At 44.1% G+C, this 24,613-nt stretch overlaps 1 protein-coding gene across 1 annotated transcript in view; it reads left to right on the plus strand.

Moving 5' to 3' along the window:
• Positions 1–24,613, plus strand: part of LOC135519348 (inactive phospholipase C-like protein 1) — a 157,985-nt gene that overhangs the window by 96,308 nt on the left and 37,064 nt on the right. The window contains 4 exon segments of the mRNA XM_064944528.1: positions 19,771–19,858; positions 20,037–20,060; positions 20,063–20,316; positions 20,608–20,895. Coding sequence (XP_064800600.1) covers positions 19,771–19,858; positions 20,037–20,060; positions 20,063–20,316; positions 20,608–20,895 — 654 coding nt within the window.

The following is a 24,613-nucleotide window of genomic DNA, read 5'->3' on the forward strand; positions in this document are numbered from 1 at the left end:
GAGAGAGAGAAGGAGAGGACAGAGAGAGAGAAGGAGAGGACAGAGAGAGATAAGGAGATGACAGAGAGAAAGAAGGAGAGGTGACAGAGAGAGAAGGAGAGGACAGAGAGAGAGGAGAGGACAGAGAGAGATACGGTGAGAAAGAGAGAGAGGAGAGGACAGAGAGAGAAGGAGAGGACAGAGAGCGAGAAGGAGAGGACAGAGAGCGAGAAGGAGAGGACAGAGAGAGATAAGGAGAGGATAGAGAGAGGAGAGGACAGAGAGAGAGATGGAGAGGACAGAGAGAGAAGGAGAGGACAGAGAGAGATAAGGAGAGGATAGAGAGAGAGGAGAGGACAGAGAGAGAGATGGAGAGGACAGAGAGAGAGAAGGAGAGGACAGAGAGAGAGACAAAGAGAGAGAGAGAAGGAGAGGACAGAGAGAGAGAAGGAGAGGACAGAGAGATAAGGAGAGGACAGAGAGAAAGAAGGAGAGGTGACAGAGAGAGAAGGAGAGGACAGAGAGAGAGGAGAGGACAGAGAGAGAGAGACAAAGATAGAGAAGGAGAGGACAGAGAGAAGGAGAGGACAGAGAGAGAAGGAGAGGACAGAGAGAGAAGGAGAGGACAGAGAGCGAGAAGGAGAGGACAGAGAGAGATAAGGAGAGGATAGAGAGAGAGGAGAGGACAGAGAGAGAGATGGAGAGGACAGAGAGAGAGAAGGAGAGGACAGAGAGAGAGACAAAGAGAGAGAGAGAAGGAGAGGACAGAGAGAGAGAAGGAGAGGACAGAGAGATAAGGAGAGGACAGAGAGAAAGAAGGAGAGGTGACAGAGAGAGAAGGAGAGGACAGAGAGAGAGGAGAGGACAGAGAGAGAGAGACAAAGACAGAGAAGGAGAGGACAGAGAGAAGGAGAGGACAGAGAGAGAAGGAGAGGACAGAGAGAGAAGGAGAGGACAGAGAGAGAGAGAGAGACAAAGACAGAGAGAAGGAGAGGACAGAGAGAAGGAGAGGACAGAGAGAGAAGGAGATGACAGAGAGAGAAGGAGAGGACAGAGAGAAAAGGAGAGGACAGAGAGAGAAGGAGAGGACAGAGAGAGAGAAGGAGAGGACAGAGAGAGAGGATAGGACAGAGAGAGAAGGAGAGGACAGAGAGAGAAGGAGAGGACAGAGAGAGATACGGTGAGAAAGAGAGAGAGGAGAGGACAGAGAGAGAAGGAGAGGACAGAGAGCGAGAAGGAGAGGACAGAGAGAGATAAGGAGAGGATAGAGAGAGAGGAGAGGACAGAGAGAGAAATGGAGAGGACAGAGAGAGAGAAGGAGAGGACAGAGAGAGAGACAAAGAGAGAGAGAGAAGGAGAGGACAGAGAGAGAGAAGGAGCGGACAGAGAGATAAGGAGAGGACAGAGAGAAAGAAGGAGAGGACAGAGAGAGAGGAGAGTACAGAGAGAGAGAGACAAAGACAGAGAAGGAGAGGACAGAGAGAAGGAGAGGACAGAGAGAGAAGGAGAGGACAGAGAGAGAAGGAGAGGACAGAGAGAGCGAGAGCCAAAGACAGAGAGAAGGAGAGGACAGAGAGAAGGAGAGGACAGAGAGAGAAGGAGAGGACAGAGAGAGAAGGAGAGGACAGAGAGAGAAGGAGAGGACAGAGAGAGAAGGAGAGCCTTCATATCAATGCATACGCACAAACTATCTACTCCCAGGCCACACTATCTGGTTGTGGGCTGGGAGTATAGGGTGCTAGTATGTTGTGTGTGTGTGTGTGTGTGTGTGTGTGTGTGTGTGTGTGTGTGTGTGTGTGTGTGTGTGTGTGTGTGTGTGTGTGTGTGTGTGTGTGTGTGTGTGTGTGTGTGTGTGTGTGTGTGTGTGTGTGTGTGTGTGTGTGTGTGTGCTATATTTACACTCCTACACATAGTCCGTTTAGCTCCTCAGGCTGATCACAGTTCACTAGTAATCTATACACTATCAGTCTACTGTTGACATGACATTGCATCATTATTGTTATGTTGAAACCATCAAGGTCACCTAACCTTAAAAGGTTCAGAGGTCAACCTTAATTTTCATTCTGATTCTGATTATTTATGGTGTCATTACTAGTCTGTCTATGTGTACTTGCTCAGACCAGATGGCCAACTTAAAATGTACTCTCTCAACATCGCTCCGTCTTTCAAACTCCCTTTTGTTGCCGCGTTCCTCTTTACTGTGCTTCTTTTTCATCAATTCAATCTTCTGCCTTTCTTCTTTCTCTTCATCTTTAGGTCTTTCTCTCCATCTCTTGGTCTTTCTCTCCATCTCTTGGTCTTTCTCTTCATCTCTTGGTCTTTCTCTCCATCTCTTGGTCTTTCTCTCCATCTCTTGGTCTTTCTCTCCATCTCTTGGTCTTTCTTGCCATCTCTTGGTCTTTCTCTTCATCTCTTGGTCTTTCTCTTCATCTCTTGGTCTTTCTCTCCATCTCTAGGTTTTTCTCTCCATCTCTTGGTCTTTCTCTTCATCTCTTGGTCTTTCTCTTCATCTCTTGGTCTTTCTCTCCATCTCTAGGTCTTTCTCTCCATCTTTAGGTCTTTCTCTTCATCTCTTGGTCTTTCTCTCCATCTCTTGGTCTTTCTATCCATCTTCAGGTCTTTCTCTCCATCTCTTGGTCTTTCTCTCCATCTCTTGGTCTTTCTCTCCATCTTTAGGTCTTTCTCTCCATCTCTTGGTCTTTCTCTCCATCTCTTGGTCTTTCTCTCCATCTCTAGGTCTTTCTCTCCATCTCTTGGTCTTTCTCTCCCTCTCTTGGTCTTTCTCTTAATCTCTTGGTCTTTCTCTCCATCTCTTGGTCTTTTTCTCCATCTCTTGGTCTTTCTCTCCATCTCTTGGTCTTTCTCTCCATCTCTTGGTCTTTCTCTTAATCTCTTGGTCTTTCTCTCCATCTCTTGGTCTTTCTTTCCATCTCTTGGTCTTTCTCTCCATCTCTTGGTATTTCTCTCCATCTCTTGGTCTTTCTCTCCATCTCTTGGTCTTTCTCTCCATCTCACTCATAGATGTCTACATTTAGAGCAACTTGGCCATGTGTGGTCTTGTCCTCCTCTGTGTCTATTCCTCCCAGGTGTTTGTCACACCTCTGATCCAGTGGGCTGTATGAAGAGACTGATGATGATGAGTATTCGCTGTTGTGCATGAATGAACACAATATAGTATTGTCTCATGCCCACATCTCCTCTCTTTATCCTGTCCCCTACTCTCTCTTTCATCTCACTCACATGTTCCCCCTCGCTCCTCTCATTCAATTTCCTACACTCCCTCTCTCAAAAGTAATTTTCCTCCCCTCTGCTCTCTCTCATATCCTTTCCTAGAATCCACTCAGTCCTACTTTTACACCTATATCCCTCGCTTTCTTCCACTTCCTCCTTATTTCCAATGCTCTCCTCTGTCACGCCCTGACCATAGATTGCTTTGTATGTTTCTATTTTTAGTTTGGTCAGGGTGTGATGTGGGTGGGTATTCTATGTTTTGTTCTATGTTTGTATTTCTATGTGTTTGGCCTGGCATGGTTCCCAATCAGAGGCAGCTGTCAATCGTTGTCTCTGATTGAGAACCATACTTAGACAGCCTGGTTTTGCCCTTGAGTTGTGGGTAGCTGTTTTCTGTTTCGTATCTGTGCCAGACAGAACTGTTTCGGTTTCGTTCGTTCACGTTGTTGGTTCTTGTATTTTTCAGTGTTCTATTAAAATATTATGAACACATACCACGCTGCACCTTGGTCCTCACCTTCTTCCACCTACGACGATTGTTACATCCTCTCTTGTCCTCTATCTTGCTCTGGTTTCCCCCTTTCTCTTTTTGTCCCTCTCTTTCTTTCTTCTCTATTCCCACTATATATTCTTTCCTATTATGTTCCCACCATCTTTCCATCTGTGCCTAGCTTCATTCTGGCAGAAAGTCAATAATGTAGAAAAAAAAGGAGAGAATAAAGAAAATACAAAAAAGATCTAAAACAAAACAGAGAGAGAGAGAGAGAGCTTAGGGATGGGGGGATTAAAACGAACTGATAGATGTCATGTTAGGCCAAACCACAGTGCATTAACAATGTTGTCATGGTTTCCTGGAGGACATCATGTGTCACAATGAAAGCGCGCTGGACAGGAGGGTCGACCTGTCTTCCCATGCCCTGTAGGGGAACAAATTCCACATACCATGATGCAAGGCCCATCGCTCCCATTATCGATGAGACCTGGACAGTCTGACAACCCCCCCCCCCCCCGCTCTGCCCTGTCCACCCAAATCCCTGCTGACCTGGATCATACTAAGCCTGTGTCTGTCCACACATTGTCCAAGCCTCCATCTTAAACAACAATTTTGTTTAACTGAATTGGAAACAACAGATACTAGATCAAACTGTCTCTTCTCCGGGATAAAAACTAAAAGCTAGGGGTCACAGTCAGGTCAGATGGGTGGTGAGAGAATAGTTGATGTGGGAGCCTGACTGATGGTCCAGAGGTTTCTGTCCAGGTTGGAGCTACCACCTAGCCCTATCGCTGCCTGTCTGTCAGGGGAGGAGCTACCACCTAGCCCTGTCGCTGCCTGTCTGTCAGGGGAGGAGCTACAGTAGGTCTCTCTGCTAGCAGAGGAAGGATCTGGAAGTCAGGTTGCTCTACTGTGTATTATTGATCAGGATGTCAAGTTACACCAGCTCTATATTTAATAATTCGCTCACACATACACACTCACACGCACGCACGCACACATACACACACATACACACATGTACACACTCACACACACTGCTCTGTGTGGTTTAGTGTGTGTGGATAGTCAAGTTGTACTCTGAGTCCAACTGCATCCCAAGAGGTAGTGGGAAACACTCACATTTCCAAATCCCTTCCATCTCTAAAGTAGACAAATCCCTTCCATCATGATGCTCGGCTAGTATTAGGACAGCCAGGATGTAATATCTGATGGTGATGTGCTAGGCTAGTAGTAGGACAGCCAGGATGTAATAGCTGATGATGATGATGTGCTAGGCTAGTAGTAGGACAGCCAGGATGTAATATCTGATGATGATGATGTGCTGGGCTAGTAGTAGGACAGCCAGGATGTAATATCTGATGATGATGTGCTAGGCTAGTAGTAGGACAGCCAGGATGTAATATCTGATGATGATGTGCTAGGCTAGTAGTAGGACAGCCAGGATGTAATATCTGATGGTGATGTGCTAGGCTAATATTAGGACAGCCAGGATGTAATATCTGATGATGATGATGTACTAGGCTAGTAGTAGGACAGCCAGGATGTAATATCTGATGGTGATGTGCTAGGCTAGTAGTAAGACAGCCAGGATGTAATATCTGATGGTGATGTGCTAGGCTAGTAGTAGGACAGCCAGGATGTAATATCTGAGGCTAGTAGTAGGAAAGCCAGGATGTAATATCTGATGGTGATGTGCTAGGCTAGTAGTAGGACAACCAGGATGTAATATCTGATGGTGATGTGCTAGGCTAGTAGTAGGACAGCCAGGATGTAATATCTAGGCTAGTAGTAGGACAGCCAGGATGTAATATCTAGGCTAGTAGTAGGACAGCCAGTATGTAACATCTGATGATGATGTGCTAGGCTAGTAGTAGTACAGCCAGGATGTAATATCTAGGCTAGTAGTAGGACAGCCAGATGTAATATCTGATGGTGATGTGCTAGGCTAGTAGTAGGACAGCCAGGATGTAATATCTGATGGTGATGTGCTAGGCTAGTAGTAGGACAGCCAGGATGTAATATCTGATGGTGATGTGCTACGCTAGTAGTAGGACAGCAATGATGTAATATCTGATGGTGATGTGCTAGGCTAGTAGTAGGACAGCCAGGATGTAATATCTGATGGTGATGTGCTAGGCTAGTAGTAGGACAGCCAGGATGTAATATCTGATGATGATGTGCTAGGCTAGTAGTAGGACAGGCAGGATGTAATATCTGATGGTGATGTGCTAGGCTAGTATTAGGACAGCCAGGATGTAATATCTGATGATGATGTGCTAGGCTGGTAGTAGGACAGCCAGGATGTAATATCTGATGGTGATGTGCTAGGCTAGTAGTAAGACAGCCAGGATGTAATATCTGATGGTGATGTGCTAGGCTAGTAGTAGGACAGCCAGGATGTAATATCTAGGCTAGTAGTAGGAAAGCCAGGATGTAATATCTGATGGTGATGTGCTAGGCTAGTATTAGGACAGCCAGGATGTAATGTCTGATGATGATGTGCTAGGCTAGTAGTAGGACAGCCAGGATGTAATATCTGATGGTGATGTGCTAGGCTAGTATTAGGACAGCCAGGATGTAATATCTGATGGTGATGTGCTAGGCTAGTATTAGGACAGCCAGGATGTAATATCTGATGATGATGATGTACTAGGCTAGTAGTAGGACAGCCAGGATGTAATATCTGATGGTGATGTGCTAGGCAAATAGTAAGACAGCCAGGATGTAATATCTGATGGTGATGTGCTAGGCTAGTAGTAGGACAGCCAGGATGTAATGTCTGTTGATGATGTGCTAGGCTAGTAGTAGGACAGCCAGGATGTAATATCTGATGGTGATGTGCTAGGCTAGTAGTAGGACAGCCAGGATGTAATATCTGATGGTGATGTGCTAGGCTAGTAGTAGGACAGCCAGGATGTAATATCTGATGGTGATGTGCTAGGCTAGTAGTAGGACAGCCAGGATGTAATATCTGATGGTGATGTGCTAGGCTAGTAGTAGGACAGCCAGCCAGGATGTAATATCTAATGGTGATGTGCTAGGCTAGTAGTAGGACAGCCAGGATGTAATATCTGATGGTGATGTGCTAGGCTAGTAGTAGGACAGCCAGGATGTAATATCTGATGATGATGTGCTAGGCTAGTAGTAGGACAGCCAGGATGTAATATCTAGGCTAGTAGTAGGACAGCCAGGATGTAATATCTGATGGTGATGTGCTAGGCTAGTAGTTGGACAGCCAGGATGTAATATCTGATGATGATGTGCTAGGCTAGTAGTAGGACAGCCAGGATGTAATATCTAGGCTAGTAGTAGGACAGCCAGGATGTAATATCTGATGGTGATGTGCTAGGCTAGTATTAGGACAGCCAGGATGTAATATCTGATGATGATGTGCTAGGCTAGTAGTAGGACAGCCAGGATGTAATATCTGATGATGATGTGCTAGGCTAGTAGTAGGACAGCCAGGATGTAATATCTGATGGTGATGTGCTAGGCTAGTAGTAGGACAGCCAGGATGTAATATCTAGGCTAGTAGTAGGACAGCCAGGATGTAATATCTGATGGTGATGTGCTAGGCTAGTAGTAGGACAGCCATGATGTAATATCTGATGGTGATGTGCTAGGCTAGTAGTAGGACAGCCAGGATGTAATATCTAATGGTGATGTGCTAGGCTAGTAGTAGGACAGCCAGGATATAATATCTAATGGTGATGTGCTAGGCTAGTAGTAGGACAGCCAGGATGTAATATCTAGGCTAGTAGTAGGACAGCCAGGATGTAATATCTGATGGTGATGTGCTAGGCTAGTAGTTGGACAGCCAGGATGTAATATCTGATGATGATGTGCTAGGCTAGTAGTAGGACAGCCAGGATGTATCTGATGGTGATCTAGGCTAGTAGTAGGACAGCCAGGATGTAATATCTGATGGTGATGTGCTAGGCTAGTATTAGGACAGCCAGGATGTAATATCTGATGATGATGTGCTAGGCTAGTAGTAGGACAGCCAGGATGTAATATCTGATGGTGATGGCTAGTATTAGGACAACCAGGATGTAATATCTGATGGTGATGTGCTAGGCTAGTAGTAGGACAGCCAGGATGTAATATCTGATGATGATGTGCTAGGCTAGTAGTAGGACAGCCAGGATGTAATATCTGATGGTGATGTGCTAGGCTAGTAGTAGGACAGCCAGGATGTAATATCTAACAGTGGCTAGTAGTATTAGGACAGCCAGGATGTAATATCTGATGATGATGTGCTAGGCTAGTAGTAGGACAGCCATGATGTAATATCTGATGGTGATGTGCTAGGCTAGTAGTAGGACAGCCAGGATGTAATATCTAATGGTGATGTGCTAGGCTAGTAGTAGGACAGCCAGGATGTAATATCTGATGGTGATGTGCTAGACTAGTAGTAGGACAGCCAGGATGTAATATCTGTCCTACTAGTAGTAGGACAGCCAGGATGTAATATCTGATGGTGATGTGCTAGGCTAGTAGTCGGACAACCAGGATGTAATATCTGATGATGATATGCTAGGCTAGTAGTAGGACAGCCAGGATGTAATATCTGATGATGATGTGCTAGGCTAGTAGTAGGACAGCCAGGATGTAATATCTGATGGTGATGTGCTAGGCTAGTAGTAGGACAGCCAGGATGTAATATCTGATGGTGATGTGCTAGGCTAGTAGTAGGACAGCCAGGATGTAATATCTAGGCTAGTAGTAGGACAGCCAGGATGTAATATCTAGGCTAGTAGTAGGACAGCCAGGATGTAATATCTGATGATGATGTCCTAGGCTAGTGGTAGGACAGCCAGGATGTAATATCTGATGGTGATGTGCTAGGCTAGTAGTAGGACAGCCAGGATGTAATATCTGATGGTGATGTGCTAGGCTAGTAGTAGGACAGCCAGGATATAATATCTAATGGTGATGTGCTAGGCTAGTAGTAGGACAGCCAGGATGTAATATCTAGGCTAGTAGTAGGACAGCCGGATGTAATATCTGATTGTGATGTGCTAGGCTAGTAGTTGGACAGCCAGGATGTAATATCTGATGATGATGTGTTAGGCTAGTAGTAGGACAGCCAGGATGTAATATCTAGGCTAGTAGTAGGACAGCCAGGATGTAATATCTGATGGTGATGTGCTAGGCTAGTATTAGGACAGCCAGGATGTAATATCTGATGATGATGATGTGCTAGGCTAGTAGTAGGACAGCCAGGATGTAATATCTAATGGTGATGTGCTAGGCTAGTAGTAGGACAGCCAGGATGTAATATCTGATGGTGATGTGCTAGGCTAGTAGTAGGACAGCCAGGATGTAATATCTGATGGTGATGTGCTAGGCTAGTAGTAGGACAGCCAGGATGTAATATCTGATGGTGATGTGCTAGGCTAGTAGTAGGACAGCCAGGATGTAATATCTAATGGTGATGTGCTAGGCTAGTAGTAGGACAGCCAGGATGTAATATCTGATGGTGACGTGCTAGGCTAGTAGTAGGACAGCCAGGATGTAATATCTAGGCTAGTAGTAGGACAGCCAGGATGTAATATCTAGGCTAGTAGTAGGACAGCCAGGATGTAATATCTGATGATGATGTCCTAGGCTAGTGGTAGGACAGCCAGGATGTAATATCTGATGGTGATGTGCTAGGCTAGTAGTAGGACAGCCAGGATGTAATATCTGATGGTGATGTGCTAGGCTAGTAGTAGGACAGCCAGGATATAATATCTAATGGTGATGTGCTATGCTAGTAGTAGGACAGCCAGGATGTAATATCTAGGCTAGTAGTAGGACAGCCCGGATGTAATATCTGATTGTGATGTGCTAGGCTAGTAGTTGGACAGCCAGGATGTAATATCTGATGATGATGTGTTAGGCTAGTAGTAGGACAGCCAGGATGTAATATCTAGGCTAGTAGTAGGACAGCCAGGATGTAATATCTGATGGTGATGTGCTAGGCTAGTATTAGGACAGCCAGGATGTAATATCTGATGATGATGATGTGCTAGGCTAGTAGTAGGACAGCCAGGATGTAATATCTAATGGTGATGTGCTAGGCTAGTAGTAGGACAGCCAGGATGTAATATCTGATGGTGATGTGCTAGGCTAGTAGTAGGACAGCCAGGATGTAATATCTAATGGTGATGTGCTAGGCTAGTAGTAGGACAGCCAGGATGTAATATCTGATGGTGATGTGCTAGGCTAGTAGTAGGACAGCCAGGATGTAATATCTAATGGTGATGTGCTAGGCTAGTAGTAGGACAGCCAGGATGTAATATCTGATGGTGATGTGCTAGGCTAGTAGTAGGACAGCCAGGATGTAATATCTAATGGTGATGTGCTAGGCTAGTAGTAGGACAGCCAGGATGTAATATCTGATGGTGATGTGCTAGGCTAGTAGTAGGACAGCCAGGATGTAATATCTAATGGTGATGTGCTAGGCTAGTAGTAGGACAGCCAGGATGTAATATCTAATGGTGATGTGCTAGGCTAGTAGTAGGACAGCCAGGATGTAATATCTGATGGTGATGTGCTAGGCTAGTAGTAGGACAGCCAGGATGTAATATCTGATGGTGATGTGCTAGGCTAGTAGTAGGACAGCCAGGATGTAATATCTAACAGTGATGTGCTAGGCTAGTAGTAGGACAGCCAGGATGTAATATCTGATGGTGATGTGCTAGGCTAGTAGTAGGACAGCCAGGATGTAATATCTGATGATGATGATGTGCTAGGCTAGTAGTAGGACAGCCAGGATGTAATATCTGATGGTGATGTGCTAGGCTAGTAGTAGGACAGCCAGGATGTAATATCTGATGGTGATGTGCTAGGCTAGTAGTAGGACTACCAGGATGTAATATCTGATGGTGATGTGCTAGGCTAGTAGTAGGACAGCCAGGATGTAATATCTAATGGTGATGTGCTAGGCTAGTAGTAGGACAGCCAGGATGTAATATCTAACAGTGATGTGCTAGGCTAGTAGTAGGACAGCCAGGATGTAATATCTGATGGTGATGTGCTAGGCTAGTAGTAGGACAGCCAGGATGTAATATCTGATGGTGATGTGGTAGGCTAGTAGTAGGACAGCCAGGATGTAATATCTGATGGTCATGTGCTAGGCTAGTAGTAGGACAGCCAGGATGTAATATCTGATGGTGATGTGCTAGGCTAGTAGTAGGACAGCCAGGATGTAATATCTGATGGTGATGTGCTAGGCTAGTAGTAGGACAGCCAGGATGTAATATCTGATGGTGATGTGCTAGGCTAGTAGTAGGACAGCCAGGATGTAATATCTAGGCTAGTAGTAGGACAGCCATGATGTAATATCTGATGGTGATGTGCTAGGCTAGTAGTAGGACAGCCAGGATGTAATATATGATGGTGATGTGCTAGGCTAGTAGTAGGACAGCCAGGATGAAATATCTGATGGTGATGTGCTAGGCTAGTAGTAGGACAGCCAGGATGTAATATCTGATGGTGATGTGCTAGGCTAGTAGTAGGACAGCCAGGATGTAATATCTAATGGTGATGTGCTAGGCTAGTAGTAGGACAGCCATGATGTAATATCTGATGCTGATGTGCTAGGCTAGTAGTAGGACAGCCAGGATGTAATATCTGATGCTGATGTGCTAGGCTAGTAGTAGGACAGCCAGAATGTAATATCTGATGGTGATGTGCTAGACTAGTAATAGGACAGCCAGGATGTAATATCTAGGCTAGTAGTTGGACAGCCAGGATGTAATATCTGATGGTGATGTGCTAGGCTAGTGGTAGGACAGCCAGGATGTAATATCTGATGGTGATGTGCTAGGCTAGTAGTAGGACAGCCAGGATGTAATATCTGATGGTGATGTGCTAGGCTAGTAGTAGGACTACCAGGATGTAATATCTGATGGTGATATGCTAGGCTAGTAGTAGGACAGACAGGATGTAATATCTAGGCTAGTAGTCGGACAGCCAGGATGTAATATCTGATGGTGATGTGCTAGGCTAGTAGTAGGACAGCCATGATGTAATATCTGATGGTGATGTGCTAGGCTAGTAGTAGGACAGCCAGGATGTAATATCTGATGGTGATTTGCTAGGCTAGTAGTAGGACAACCAGGATGTAGTATCTGATGGTGATATGCTAGGCTAGTAGTAGGACAGACAGGATGTAATATCTAGGCTAGTAGTAGGACAGCCAGGATGTAATATCTGCTGGTGATGTGCTAGGCTAGTAGTAGGACAGCCAGGATGTAATATCTGATGGTGATGTGCTAGGCTAGTAGTAGGACAGCCAGGATGTAATATCTGATGGTGATGTGCTAGGCTAGTAGTAGGACAGCCAGGATGTAATATCTGATGGTGATGTGCTAGGCTAGTGGTAGGACAGCCAGGATAATATCTGTCCTACTAGTAGTAGGACAGCCAGGATGTAATATCTGATGGTGATGTGCTAGGCTAGTAGTAGGACAACCAGGATGTAATATTTGATGATGATATGCTAGGCTAGTAGTAGGACAGCCAGGATGTAATATCTGATGATGATGTGCTAGGCTAGTAGTAGGACAGCCAGGATGTAATATCTGATGGTGATGTGCTAGGCTAGTAGTAGGACAGCCAGGATGTAATATCTGATGGTGATGTGCTAGGCTAGTAGTAGGACAGCCAGGATGTAATATCTAGGCTAGTAGTAGGACAGCCAGGATGTAATATCTGATGATGATGTCCTAGGCTAGTGGTAGGACAGCCAGGATGTAATATCTGATGGTGATGTGCTAGGCTAGTAGTAGGACAGCCAGGATGTAATATCTGATGGTGATGTGCTAGGCTAGTAGTAGGACAGCCAGGATATAATATCTAATGGTGATGTGCTAGGCTAGTAGTAGGACAGCCAGGATGTAATATCTAGGCTAGTAGTAGGACAGCCAGGATGTAATATCTGATTGTGATGTGCTAGGCTAGTAGTTGGACAGCCAGGATGTAATATCTGATGATGATGTGTTAGGCTAGTAGTAGGACAGCCAGGATGTAATATCTAGGCTAGTAGTAGGACAGCCAGGATGTAATATCTGATGGTGATGTGCTAGGCTAGTATTAGGACAGCCAGGATGTAATATCTGATGATGATGATGTGCTAGGCTAGTAGTAGGACAGCCAGGATGTAATATCTAATGGTGATGTGCTAGGCTAGTAGTAGGACAGCCAGGATGTAATATCTGATGGTGATGTGCTAGGCTAGTAGTAGGACAGCCAGGATGTAATATCTGATGGTGATGTGCTAGGCTAGTAGTAGGACAGCCAGGATGTAATATCTGATGGTGATGTGCTAGGCTAGTAGTAGGACAGCCAGGATGTAATATCTAATGGTGATGTGCTAGGCTAGTAGTAGGACAGCCCGGATGTAATATCTGATGGTGATGTGCTAGGCTAGTAGTAGGACAGCCAGGATGTAATATCTAATGGTGATGTGCTAGGCTAGTAGTAGGACAGCCAGGATGTAATATCTAATGGTGATGTGCTAGGCTAGTAGTAGGACAGCCAGGATGTAATATCTGATGGTGATGTGCTAGGCTAGTAGTAGGACAGCCAGGATGTAATATCTGATGGTGATGTGCTAGGCTAGTAGTAGGACAGCCAGGATGTAATATCTAACAGTGATGTGCTAGGCTAGTAGTAGGACAGCCAGGATGTAATATCTGATGGTGATGTGCTAGGCTAGTAGTAGGACAGCCAGGATGTAATATCTGATGATGATGATGTGCTAGGCTAGTAGTAGGACAGCCAGGATGTAATATCTAGGCTAGTAGTAGGACAGCCAGGATGTAATATCTGATGATGATGTCCTAGGCTAGTGGTAGGACAGCCAGGATGTAAATCTGATGGTGATGTGCTAGGCTAGTAGTAGGACAGCCAGGATGTAATATCTGATGGTGATGTGCTAGGCTAGTAGTAGGACAGCCAGGATATAATATCTAATGGTGATGTGCTATGCTAGTAGTAGGACAGCCAGGATGTAATATCTAGGCTAGTAGTAGGACAGCCCGGATGTAATATCTGATTGTGATGTGCTAGGCTAGTAGTTGGACAGCCAGGATGTAATATCTGATGATGATGTGCTAGGCTAGTAGTAGGACAGCCAGGATGTAATATCTAGGCTAGTAGTAGGACAGCCAGGATGTAATATCTGATGGTGATGTGCTAGGCTAGTATTAGGACAGCCAGGATGTAATATCTGATGATGATGATGTGCTAGGCTAGTAGTAGGACAGCCAGGATGTAATATCTAATGGTGATGTGCTAGGCTAGTAGTAGGACAGCCAGGATGTAATATCTGATGGTGATGTGCTAGGCTAGTAGTAGGACAGCCAGGATGTAATATCTGATGGTGATGTGGTAGGCTAGTAGTAGGACAGCCAGGATGTAATATCTGATGGTGATGTGCTAGGCTAGTAGTAGGACAGCCAGGATGTAATATCTAATGGTGATGTGCTAGGCTAGTAGTAGGACAGCCAGGATGTAATATCTGATGGTGATGTGCTAGGCTAGTAGTAGGACAGCCAGGATGTAATATCTAATGGTGATGTGCTAGGCTAGTAGTAGGACAGCCAGGATGTAATATCTGATGGTGATGTGCTAGGCTAGTAGTAGGACAGCCAGGATGTAATATCTAATGGTGATGTGCTAGGCTAGTAGTAGGACAGCCAGGATGTAATATCTGATGGTGATGTGCTAGGCTAGTAGTAGGACAGCCAGGATGTAATATCTAATGGTGATGTGCTAGGCTAGTAGTAGGACAGCCAGGATGTAATATCTAATGGTGATGTGCTAGGCTAGTAGTAGGACAGCCAGGATGTAATATCTGATGGTGATGTGCTAGGCTAGTAGTAGGACAGCCAGGATGTAATATCTGATGGTGATGTGCTAGGCTAGTAGTAGGACAGCCAGGATGTAATATCTAACAGTGATGTGCTAGGCTAGTAGTAGGACAGCCAGGATGTAATATCTGATGGTGATGTGCTAGGCTAGTAGTAGGACAGCCAGGATGTAATATCTGATGATGATGATGTGCTAGGCTAGTAGTAGGACAGCCAGGATGTAATATCTGATGGTGATGTGCTAGGCTAGTAGTAGGACAGCCAGGATGTAATATCTGATGGTGATGTGCTAGGCTAGTAGTAGGACTACCAGGATGTAATATCTGATGGTGATGTGCTAGGCTAGTAGTAGGACAGCCAGGATGTAATATCTAATGGTGATGTGCTAGGCTAGTAGTAGGACAGCCAGGATGTAATATCTAACAGTGATGTGCTAGGCTAGTAGTAGGACAGCCAGGATGTAATATCTGATGGTGATGTGCTAGGCTAGTAGTAGGACAGCCAGGATGTAATATCTGATGGTGATGTGCTAGGCTAGTAGTAGGACAGCCAGGATGTAATATCTGATGGTCATGTGCTAGGCTAGTAGTAGGACAGCCAGGATGTAATATCTGATGGTGATGTGCTAGGCTAGTAGTAGGACAGCCAGGATGTAATATCTGATGGTGATGTGCTAGGCTAGTAGTAGGACAGCCAGGATGTAATATCTGATGGTGATGTGCTAGGCTAGTAGTAGGACAGCCAGGATGTAATATCTAGGCTAGTAGTAGGACAGCCATGATGTAATATCTGATGGTGATGTGCTAGGCTAGTAGTAGGACAGCCAGGATGTAATATCTGATGGTGATGTGCTAGGCTAGTAGTAGGACAGCCAGGATGAAATATCTGATGGTGATGTGCTAGGCTAGTAGTAGGACAGCCAGGATGTAATATCTGATGGTGATGTGCTAGGCTAGTAGTAGGACAGCCAGGATGTAATATCTAATGGTGATGTGCTAGGCTAGTAGTAGGACAGCCATGATGTAATATCTGATGCTGATGTGCTAGGCTAGTAGTAGGACAGCCAGGATGTAATATCTGATGCTGATGTGCTAGGCTAGTAGTAGGACAGCCAGAATGTAATATCTGATGGTGATGTGCTAGACTAGTAATAGGACAGCCAGGATGTAATATCTAGGCTAGTAGTTGGACAGCCAGGATGTAATATCTGATGGTGATGTGCTAGGCTAGTGGTAGGACAGCCAGGATGTAATATCTGATGGTGATGTGCTAGGCTAGTAGTAGGACAGCCAGGATGTAATATCTGATGGTGATGTGCTAGGCTAGTAGTAGGACTACCAGGATGTAATATCTGATGGTGATATGCTAGGCTAGTAGTAGGACAGACAGGATGTAATATCTAGGCTAGTAGTCGGACAGCCAGGATGTAATATCTGATGGTGATGTGCTAGGCTAGTAGTAGGACAGCCATGATGTAATATCTGATGGTGATGTGCTAGGCTAGTAGTAGGACAGCCAGGATGTAATATCTGATGGTGATTTGCTAGGCTAGTAGTAGGACAACCAGGATGTAGTATCTGATGGTGATATGCTAGGCTAGTAGTAGGACAGACAGGATGTAATATCTAGGCTAGTAGTAGGACAGCCAGGATGTAATATCTGCTGGTGATGTGCTAGGCTAGTAGTAGGACAGCCAGGATGTAATATCTGATGGTGATGTGCTAGGCTAGTAGTAGGACAGCCAGGATGTAATATCTGATGGTGATGTGCTAGGCTAGTAGTAGGACAGCCAGGATGTAATATCTGATGGTGATGTGCTAGGCTAGTGGTAGGACAGCCAGGATGTAATATCTGTCCTACTAGTAGTAGGACAGCCAGGATGTAATATCTGATGGTGATGTGCTAGGCTAGTAGTAGGACAACCAGGAATGTAATATTTGATGATGATATGCTAGGCTAGTAGTAGGACAGCCAGGATGTAATATCTGATGATGATGTGCTAGGCTAGTAGTAGGACAGCCAGGATGTAATATCTGATGGTGATGTGCTAGGCTAGTAGTAGGACAGCCAGGATGTAATATCTGATGGTGATGTGCTAGGCTAGTAGTAGGACAGCCAGGATGTAATATCTAGGCTAGTAGTAGGACAGCCAGGATGTAATATCTGATGATGATGTCCTAGGCTAGTGGTAGGACAGCCAGGATGTAATATCTGATGGTGATGTGCTAGGCTAGTAGTAGGACAGCCAGGATGTAATATCTGATGGTGATGTGCTAGGCTAGTAGTAGGACAGCCAGGATATAATATCTAATGGTGATGTGCTAGGCTAGTAGTAGGACAGCCAGGATGTAATATCTAGGCTAGTAGTAGGACAGCCAGGATGTAATATCTGATTGTGATGTGCTAGGCTAGTAGTTGGACAGCCAGGATGTAATATCTGATGATGATGTGTTAGGCTAGTAGTAGGACAGCCAGGATGTAATATCTAGGCTAGTAGTAGGACAGCCAGGATGTAATATCTGATGGTGATGTGCTAGGCTAGTATTAGGACAGCCAGGATGTAATATCTGATGATGATGATGTGCTAGGCTAGTAGTAGGACAGCCAGGATGTAATATCTAATGGTGATGTGCTAGGCTAGTAGTAGGACAGCCAGGATGTAATATCTGATGGTGATGTGCTAGGCTAGTAGTAGGACAGCCAGGATGTAATATCTGATGGTGATGTGCTAGGCTAGTAGTAGGACAGCCAGGATGTAATATCTGATGGTGATGTGCTAGGCTAGTAGTAGGACAGCCAGGATGTAATATCTAATGGTGATGTGCTAGGCTAGTAGTAGGACAGCCCAGGATGTAATATCTGATGGTGATGTGCTAGGCTAGTAGTAGGACAGCCAGGATGTAATATCTAATGGTGATGTGCTAGGCTAGTAGTAGGACAGCCAGGATGTAATATCTAATGGTGATGTGCTAGGCTAGTAGTAGGACAGCCAGGATGTAATATCTGATGGTGATGTGCTAGGCTAGTAGTAGGACAGCCAGGATGTAATATCTGATGGTGATGTGCTAGGCTAGTAGTAGGACAGCCAGGATGTAATATCTAACAGTGATGTGCTAGGCTAGTAGTAGGACAGCCAGGATGTAATATCTGATGGTGATGTGCTAGGCTAGTAGTAGGACAGCCAGGATGTAATATCTGATGATGATGTGCTAGGCTAGTAGTAGGACAGCCAGGATGTAATATCTGATGGTGATGTGCTAGGCTAGTAGTAGGACAGCCAGGATGTAATATCTGATGGTGATGTGCTAGGCTAGTAGTAGGACACCAGGATGTAATATCTGATGGTGATGTGCTAGGCTAGTAGTAGGACAGCCAGGATGTAATATCTAATGGTGATGTGCTAGGCTAGTAGTAGGACAGCCAGGATGTAATATCTAACAGTGATGTGCTAGGCTAGTAGTAGGACAGCCAGGATGTAATATCTGATGGTGATGTGCTAGGCTAGTAGTAGGACAGCCAGGATGTAATATCTGATGGTCATGTGCTAGGCTAGTAGTAGGACAGCCAGGATGTAATATCTGATGGTCATGTGCTAGGCTAGTAGTAGGACAGCCAGGATGTAATATCTGATGGTGATGTGCTAGGCTAGTAGTAGGACAGCCAGGATGTAATATCTGATGGTGATGTGCTAGGCTAGTAGTAGGACAGCCAGGATGTAATATCTGATGGTGATGTGCTAGGCTAGTTGTAGGACAGCCAGGATGTGTTGCTATGGGTTTGAGGTATTAGGACAGAAATAGGCTGAAAGCTCCCCCTCCCAAATAGTAAACCAGGATCAGGTGATTTAGCGAGAGCCGAGCCTTTATTTACGTCAGATGTTAACACTCCTACAATCTGGGTTCAAATCCTATTTTGTATGTATATTTTTTTCAGGCTTGGAGCTAATTGAATAGTTGCAAGAGTTAAAAACCCACCAGTCTGGCAAACCTGCCCGTCTGGCAAATATTGAAAAGATTTGAAATATTATTTGAACCCATGGCTGCAACTCTGTTACAGCCTGGCTGGATGCTACAGTATAGTGCAGTCCTGGCCACATGCTTTGAATCAATGGTGGAAATGTCATTACAGTAACAAAAGGCTGCACTTAGAGTCTGTCAGTCAGTGCTGTCTGTACAACCCCATAATTACATGACAGCAGGATGAAAGTGCTCTGTCTGGCTCTGATGGTGCCTCTACCACACACATTTTTTTCTGGTTTGAATTCCTTATCATCAGTAATATTGCACAAAGGCTGGAATTCATATCGAAACACATTGTCACGTTTACACAATGTCTTCATTTACAAGCCACTGCCTGTGCACACTTGTTATTCTGAAAACTGGATTTGTATTAACCTGTGTGGGAAGTCTTCCTGGTAGTAATGTCATATGTTTTACCTCGCCCCCTTTTTGACCACGGAGAAAAATCTACTGCTTATAAACTGAGATGTGGATTTGAAAGAATAGAACTTAGAAGTCTTATTATACCTATGTGGTTTTCAAAACCCTTGAAGAGCATATTGTGTTATAATGGCCAGCTGAGAGAGAGAGAGGAACAGCAGGAGGGACAGCAGGAGGGACAGCGAGAAAGAGACAGAGAGAGAGACAGAGACCTGTTGCGTTGACACCAGCCCTGACATTTCAGCACCCAGTGACAATAGAGCTGTCTTCTTCCCACCTGTCAATCAATCAGCTGTCCTCTGGAGACTGAAAGACGCAGGAAGCAGCGAGAACAGATGTGTGAGTGTGAACACAGAAGATCTATTTTTGTGGGCCCTGTCAGCCCTAAGACCAGACTCTGTACACTGTGTGAATCAGTGCCACATTACCACACAGGAAATTAAATGGCACAATTGATTTCCAGCCTTCCAAGCCTGTGAAGATAAATTCAGATTAGCAGACCTTTTATTTCAGGTGTCTGGCTCATCATTCACGGGGATATTACTGATGGCTTTCATAGCTACCTCATTATTACTTATTTACATTCTACATTCTTCTCTGTTGGGCCCCTTGTCCACATACGTCTCTACTCCTATTGTAACTATGTCAGTTGATGGGATATGCCTGTAATGTCTTGTCTTGACACTTCTAAACATAGCCTGTAGGATAAGTAGACTTGTCTGCCTGTCTCACTCTCTGCTCTTCTCTGTGTTTTACCCAGGATCCTTCATTGCACAAGTTGGCCGGCGGGCGCAAGAAGACAGTGTCCTTCAGTAGCATACCCTCAGAGAAGAAGGTACGTTTTTAGTGTCTCAAAAAAACTACCTGGATTTAGAATTATAGTCTGTAAATGAAAGTGAAATGGGAAACACTTTATTTGACCGACGGATGGATTTCAAAACGCATTCATAAGTCATACATGACCGATTCATAAGGAGGATAAGGATTCAATTGAAATGTATTCTCCTTCCCCCTCCTCCAGGTGAGCAGCGTCCGACTGCCTGGCCTTCATGCAGGGGGCTGTGAGCTGAAGAAGGTGCGTCCCAACTCCCGGATCTACAGTCGTTTCTACACCCTGGACCAGGACCTCAGCTGCCTGCGCTGGGAGCCCTCTAAGAAGGATGGGGAGCGTGCCCGCCTGGACATGGTCACTATCAGAGAGGTTAGGACAGGGAAGAGCACTGAGACCTTCCTGCATAACGGACCTGCTGCAGAACACCTGGCTGAGGAGGCAGCCTTCTCTATTATCCACGGGGATGACTACCAGGTAGGAGGGGAAGAGGGGCAGACACTAACCTGGTCCCAGATTAGCTTGTGCTGTCTTGACATCTCCTTTGGGAATTGTGGTGCCAAGTAGTTGGCAAGAGAGCAGAAACAGACTGGCAGTCAGGCAAAGGCAGATAACACTGAGGTTTTTAAATCATCATAGACAGCCTTTCTGTTTTTAATTATATTACTTTATTCATCTCTTTTATCTAATTTTTCCAAATGTTTTTAATTTGATTGTTTTACTTGAGAAAACTTTTAGATTTCATTGATGTGTATTTGTATGTCCCAGTCTCTGGACCTGGTGGCTCTTTCAGCTGACGTGGCCAACATCTGGGTGACAGGGCTCCGTTACCTGGTGTCCCACCCCTCTGCCATCGGGCATGGAGGGGGGGCAGGCGGGGGAGGAGGTCTGGGAGGAGGGAGCATCATAGGGGAGGGTAGCCTCGGCAGTAAGATGAGGAGTGAATGGCTGGCCACAGAGTTTGCCGAGGTGGATGAAGACGGGTATGGGATCGTCGCAGAGGATACGGCCGTGGCAACCATCTGTAAGCTGTGTCCTGGCATCAAGGAAGCTAAGGTGAGTGTCTGTGTGTGTATGTGTACATGCTTGTACAGTATGTGTGTGTGTGTCCATGTGAGTGCACAGTTACACCAGAGAGAGAGCAATGGTCTACCTTGAAATAGAAAACACGATTGTCTTCATAGCTGCCTAACCATCTGTAAGGTCTGTAATGGCATCAAGGAACCTGATGTAAGAGGACGGGTAGTCACATTAGAGGAAGTAGAAAGGATTTGAGATGATCAGAGTTGAGGTCAATTCCGTCTCCAATTCAGTTAATTATCGCACTTTGTTTTCTGTTAAATTACCCCCAACCCTAATAATGATGACGGCAACAGTTAGTATAACAGTTAGTAATTACAAAAAGGATTGTCTTCATAGCTATATCTAAAGTTTAAATGAACATGCTGTAGGTGGATATCTAGTGTATACATGAACATGCTGTAGGTGGATATCTAGTGTATACATGAACATGCTGTAGGTGGATATCTAGTGTATACATGAACATGCTGTAGGTGGATATCTAAAGTTTAAATGAACATGCTGTAGGTGGATATCTAAAGTTTAAATGAACATGCTGTAGGTGGATATCTAAAGTTTAAATGAACATGCTGTAGGTGGATATCTAAAGTTTAAATTAACATGCTGTAGGTGGATATCTAAAGTTTAAATGAACATGCTGTAGGTGGATATCTAGTGTATACATGAACATGCTGTAGGTGAATATCTAGTGTATACATAAACATGCTGTAGGTGGATATCTAGTGTATACATGGAACAGGCTGTAGGTGGATATCTAGTGTATACATGAACATGCTGTTGGTGGATATCTAGTGTATACATGAACATGCTGTAGGTGGATATCTAAAGTTTAAATGAACATGCTGTAGGTGGATATCTAAAGTTTAAATGAACATGCTGTAGGTGGATATCTAGTGTATACATGAACATGCTGTAGGTGGATATTTAGTGTATACATGAACATGCTGTAGGTGGATATCTAAAGTTTAAATGAACATGCTGTAGGTGGATATCTAGTGTATACATGAACATGCTGTAGGTGGATATCTAAAGTTTAAATGAACATGCTGTAGGTATATATCTAAAGTTTAAATGAACATGCTGTAGGTGGATATCTAAAGTTTAAATGCACATGCTGTAGGTGGATATCTAGTGTATAAATTAACATGCTGTAGGTGGATATCTAAAGTTTAAATCCACATACTGTAGGTGGATAACTAGTGTATACATGAACATGCTGAAGGTGGATATCTAAAGTTTAAATGAACATGCTGTAGGTGGATATCTAAAGTTTAAATTAACATGCTGTAGGTGGATATCTAGTGTATAAATGAACATGTTGTAGGTGGATATCTAGTGTATAAATGAACATGCTGTAGGTGGATATCTAGTGTATACATGAACATGCTGTCGGTGGATATCTAATGTATACATGAACATGCTGTAGGTGGATATCTAATGTATACATGGAACATGCTGTAGGTGGATATCTAATGTATACATGGAACAGGCTGTAGGTGGATATCTAATGTATACATGGAACATGCTGTAGATGGATATCTAGTGTATACATGAACATGCTGTAGGTGGATATCTAGTGTATACATGAACATGCTGTAGGTGGATATCTAGTGTATACATGAACATGCTGTAGGTGGATATCTAGTGTATACATGAACATGCTGTAGGTGGATATCTAGTGTATACATGAACATGCTGTAGGTGGATATCTAGTGTATACATGGAACAGGCTGTAGGTGGATATCTAGTGTATACATGAACATGCTGTAGGTGGATATCTAGTGTATAAATTAACATGCTGTAGGTGGATATCTAGTGTATACATGAACATGCTGTAGGTGGATATCTAGTGTATACATGACCATGCTGTAGGTGGATATCTAATGTATACATGGAACAGGCTGTAGGTGGATATCTAGTGTATACATGAACATGCTGTAGGTGGATATCTAGTGTATACATGAACATGCTGTAGGTGGATATTTAGTGTATACATGAACATGCTGTAGGTGGATATCTAATGTATACATGGAACAGGCTGTAGGTGGATATCTAGTGTATACATGAACATGCTGTAGGTGGATATCTAAAGTTTAAATGAACATGCTGTAGGTATATATCTAAAGTTTAAATGAACATGCTGTAGGTGGATATCTAAAGTTTAAATGCACATGCTGTAGGTGGATATCTAGTGTATAAATTAACATGCTGTAGGTTGATATCTAAAGTTTAAATGCACATACTGTAGGTGGATATCTAGTGTATACATGAACATGCTGTAGGTGGATATCTAAAGTTTAAATGAACATGCTGTAGGTTGATATCTAAAGTTTAAATGAACATGCTGTAGGTGGATAACTAGTGTATACATGAACATGCTGTAGGTGGATATCTAAAGTTTAAATGAACATGCTGTAGGTGGATATCTAAAGTTTAAATGAACATGCTGTAGGTTGATATCTAGTGTATAAATGAACATGTTGTAGGTGGATATCTAGTGTATAAATGAACATGCTGTAGGTGGATATCTAGTGTATACATGAACATGCTGTAGGTTCCGGGTTGGAGCGAGCGGTCGCATCTACACTTCGGTCCGCAGGTAGTATAACTTTTCATTACATTTCATTATAGTACAACGCTTTGATTTGTCTAATCTTAGCAATTTCTTCATAGCTAGCTACATAGCCGTCTTTGTATCAAAGATAATTGCATAATTATCGTATTTCGTCGTCCTAACGTATCTGCCCAGCAGCTAGCTAAGCAGCTAGCTAACATCCACTGTCCACCAGCACTGTAGAAACTATTACACTCAACTGAACGACTCGATTAGCGTAGTGTCAGCTAGCTACATAGTTGTCTTCGCTGTCTTCGTATCCAAGATAATTGTGTAGTTTAGAGTGTGTAGACTTAGAGTGATTATCTTATTTACCGAGGTTAGCTAGCCAGCTATTTGTCGTCCTTAACGTAGGAGATGCTGCTAGCTAGCTAGCCAACAGCTAGCCAACCTCTACCGAATTGAACTTCAACTACCCGGTCAACATTCCGCGTCGCTCCACAGGTAGTATCACATTTTCATTTCACTTCATTACAGTACAACGGTTTGATTTGTTTGATCGTAGCTAGCCAGCTACATAGCCGTCTTTGTATCTAAGACAATTGTGTAGTCTAGAGCGATTTTCTAGGTTAGCTGGCCAGCTATTGTCGTTCTTTTAACGTAGCTAGCCAGCTAGCCCCCGAATAGCAGCACTGTAGAAACTATTACAGTACAACGGTTTGATTTGTTTGATCGTAGCTAGCTAGCTACATAGCCGTCTTTGTATCTAAGACAATTGTGTAGCCTAGAGCGATTTTCTAGGTTAGCTAGCCAGCTATTGTCGTTCTTTTAAGGTAACGTAACGCAATCAACCTGCTAGCTAGCCAGCTAGCCCCCGAATAGCAGCACTGTAGAAACTATTACACTCGACGGAACGACTTGATTAGTGTAGTGTCAACATCGCAGCCACTACCAGCTAGCCTACAAAGTCAACAACGCAGCCACTGCCAGCTAGCCTACTCCAGCAGTACTGTAGCATTTCAATCATTTTAGTCAATAAGATTCTTGCTACGTAAGCTTAACTTTCTGAACATTCGAGACGTGTAGTCCACTTGTCATTTCAATCTCCTTTGCATTAGCGTAGCCTCTTCTGTAGCCTGT

This window comes from Oncorhynchus masou, chromosome 29 (assembly GCF_036934945.1).
Source record: "Oncorhynchus masou masou isolate Uvic2021 chromosome 29, UVic_Omas_1.1, whole genome shotgun sequence".
Lineage (NCBI taxonomy): Eukaryota > Metazoa > Chordata > Actinopteri > Salmoniformes > Salmonidae > Oncorhynchus > Oncorhynchus masou.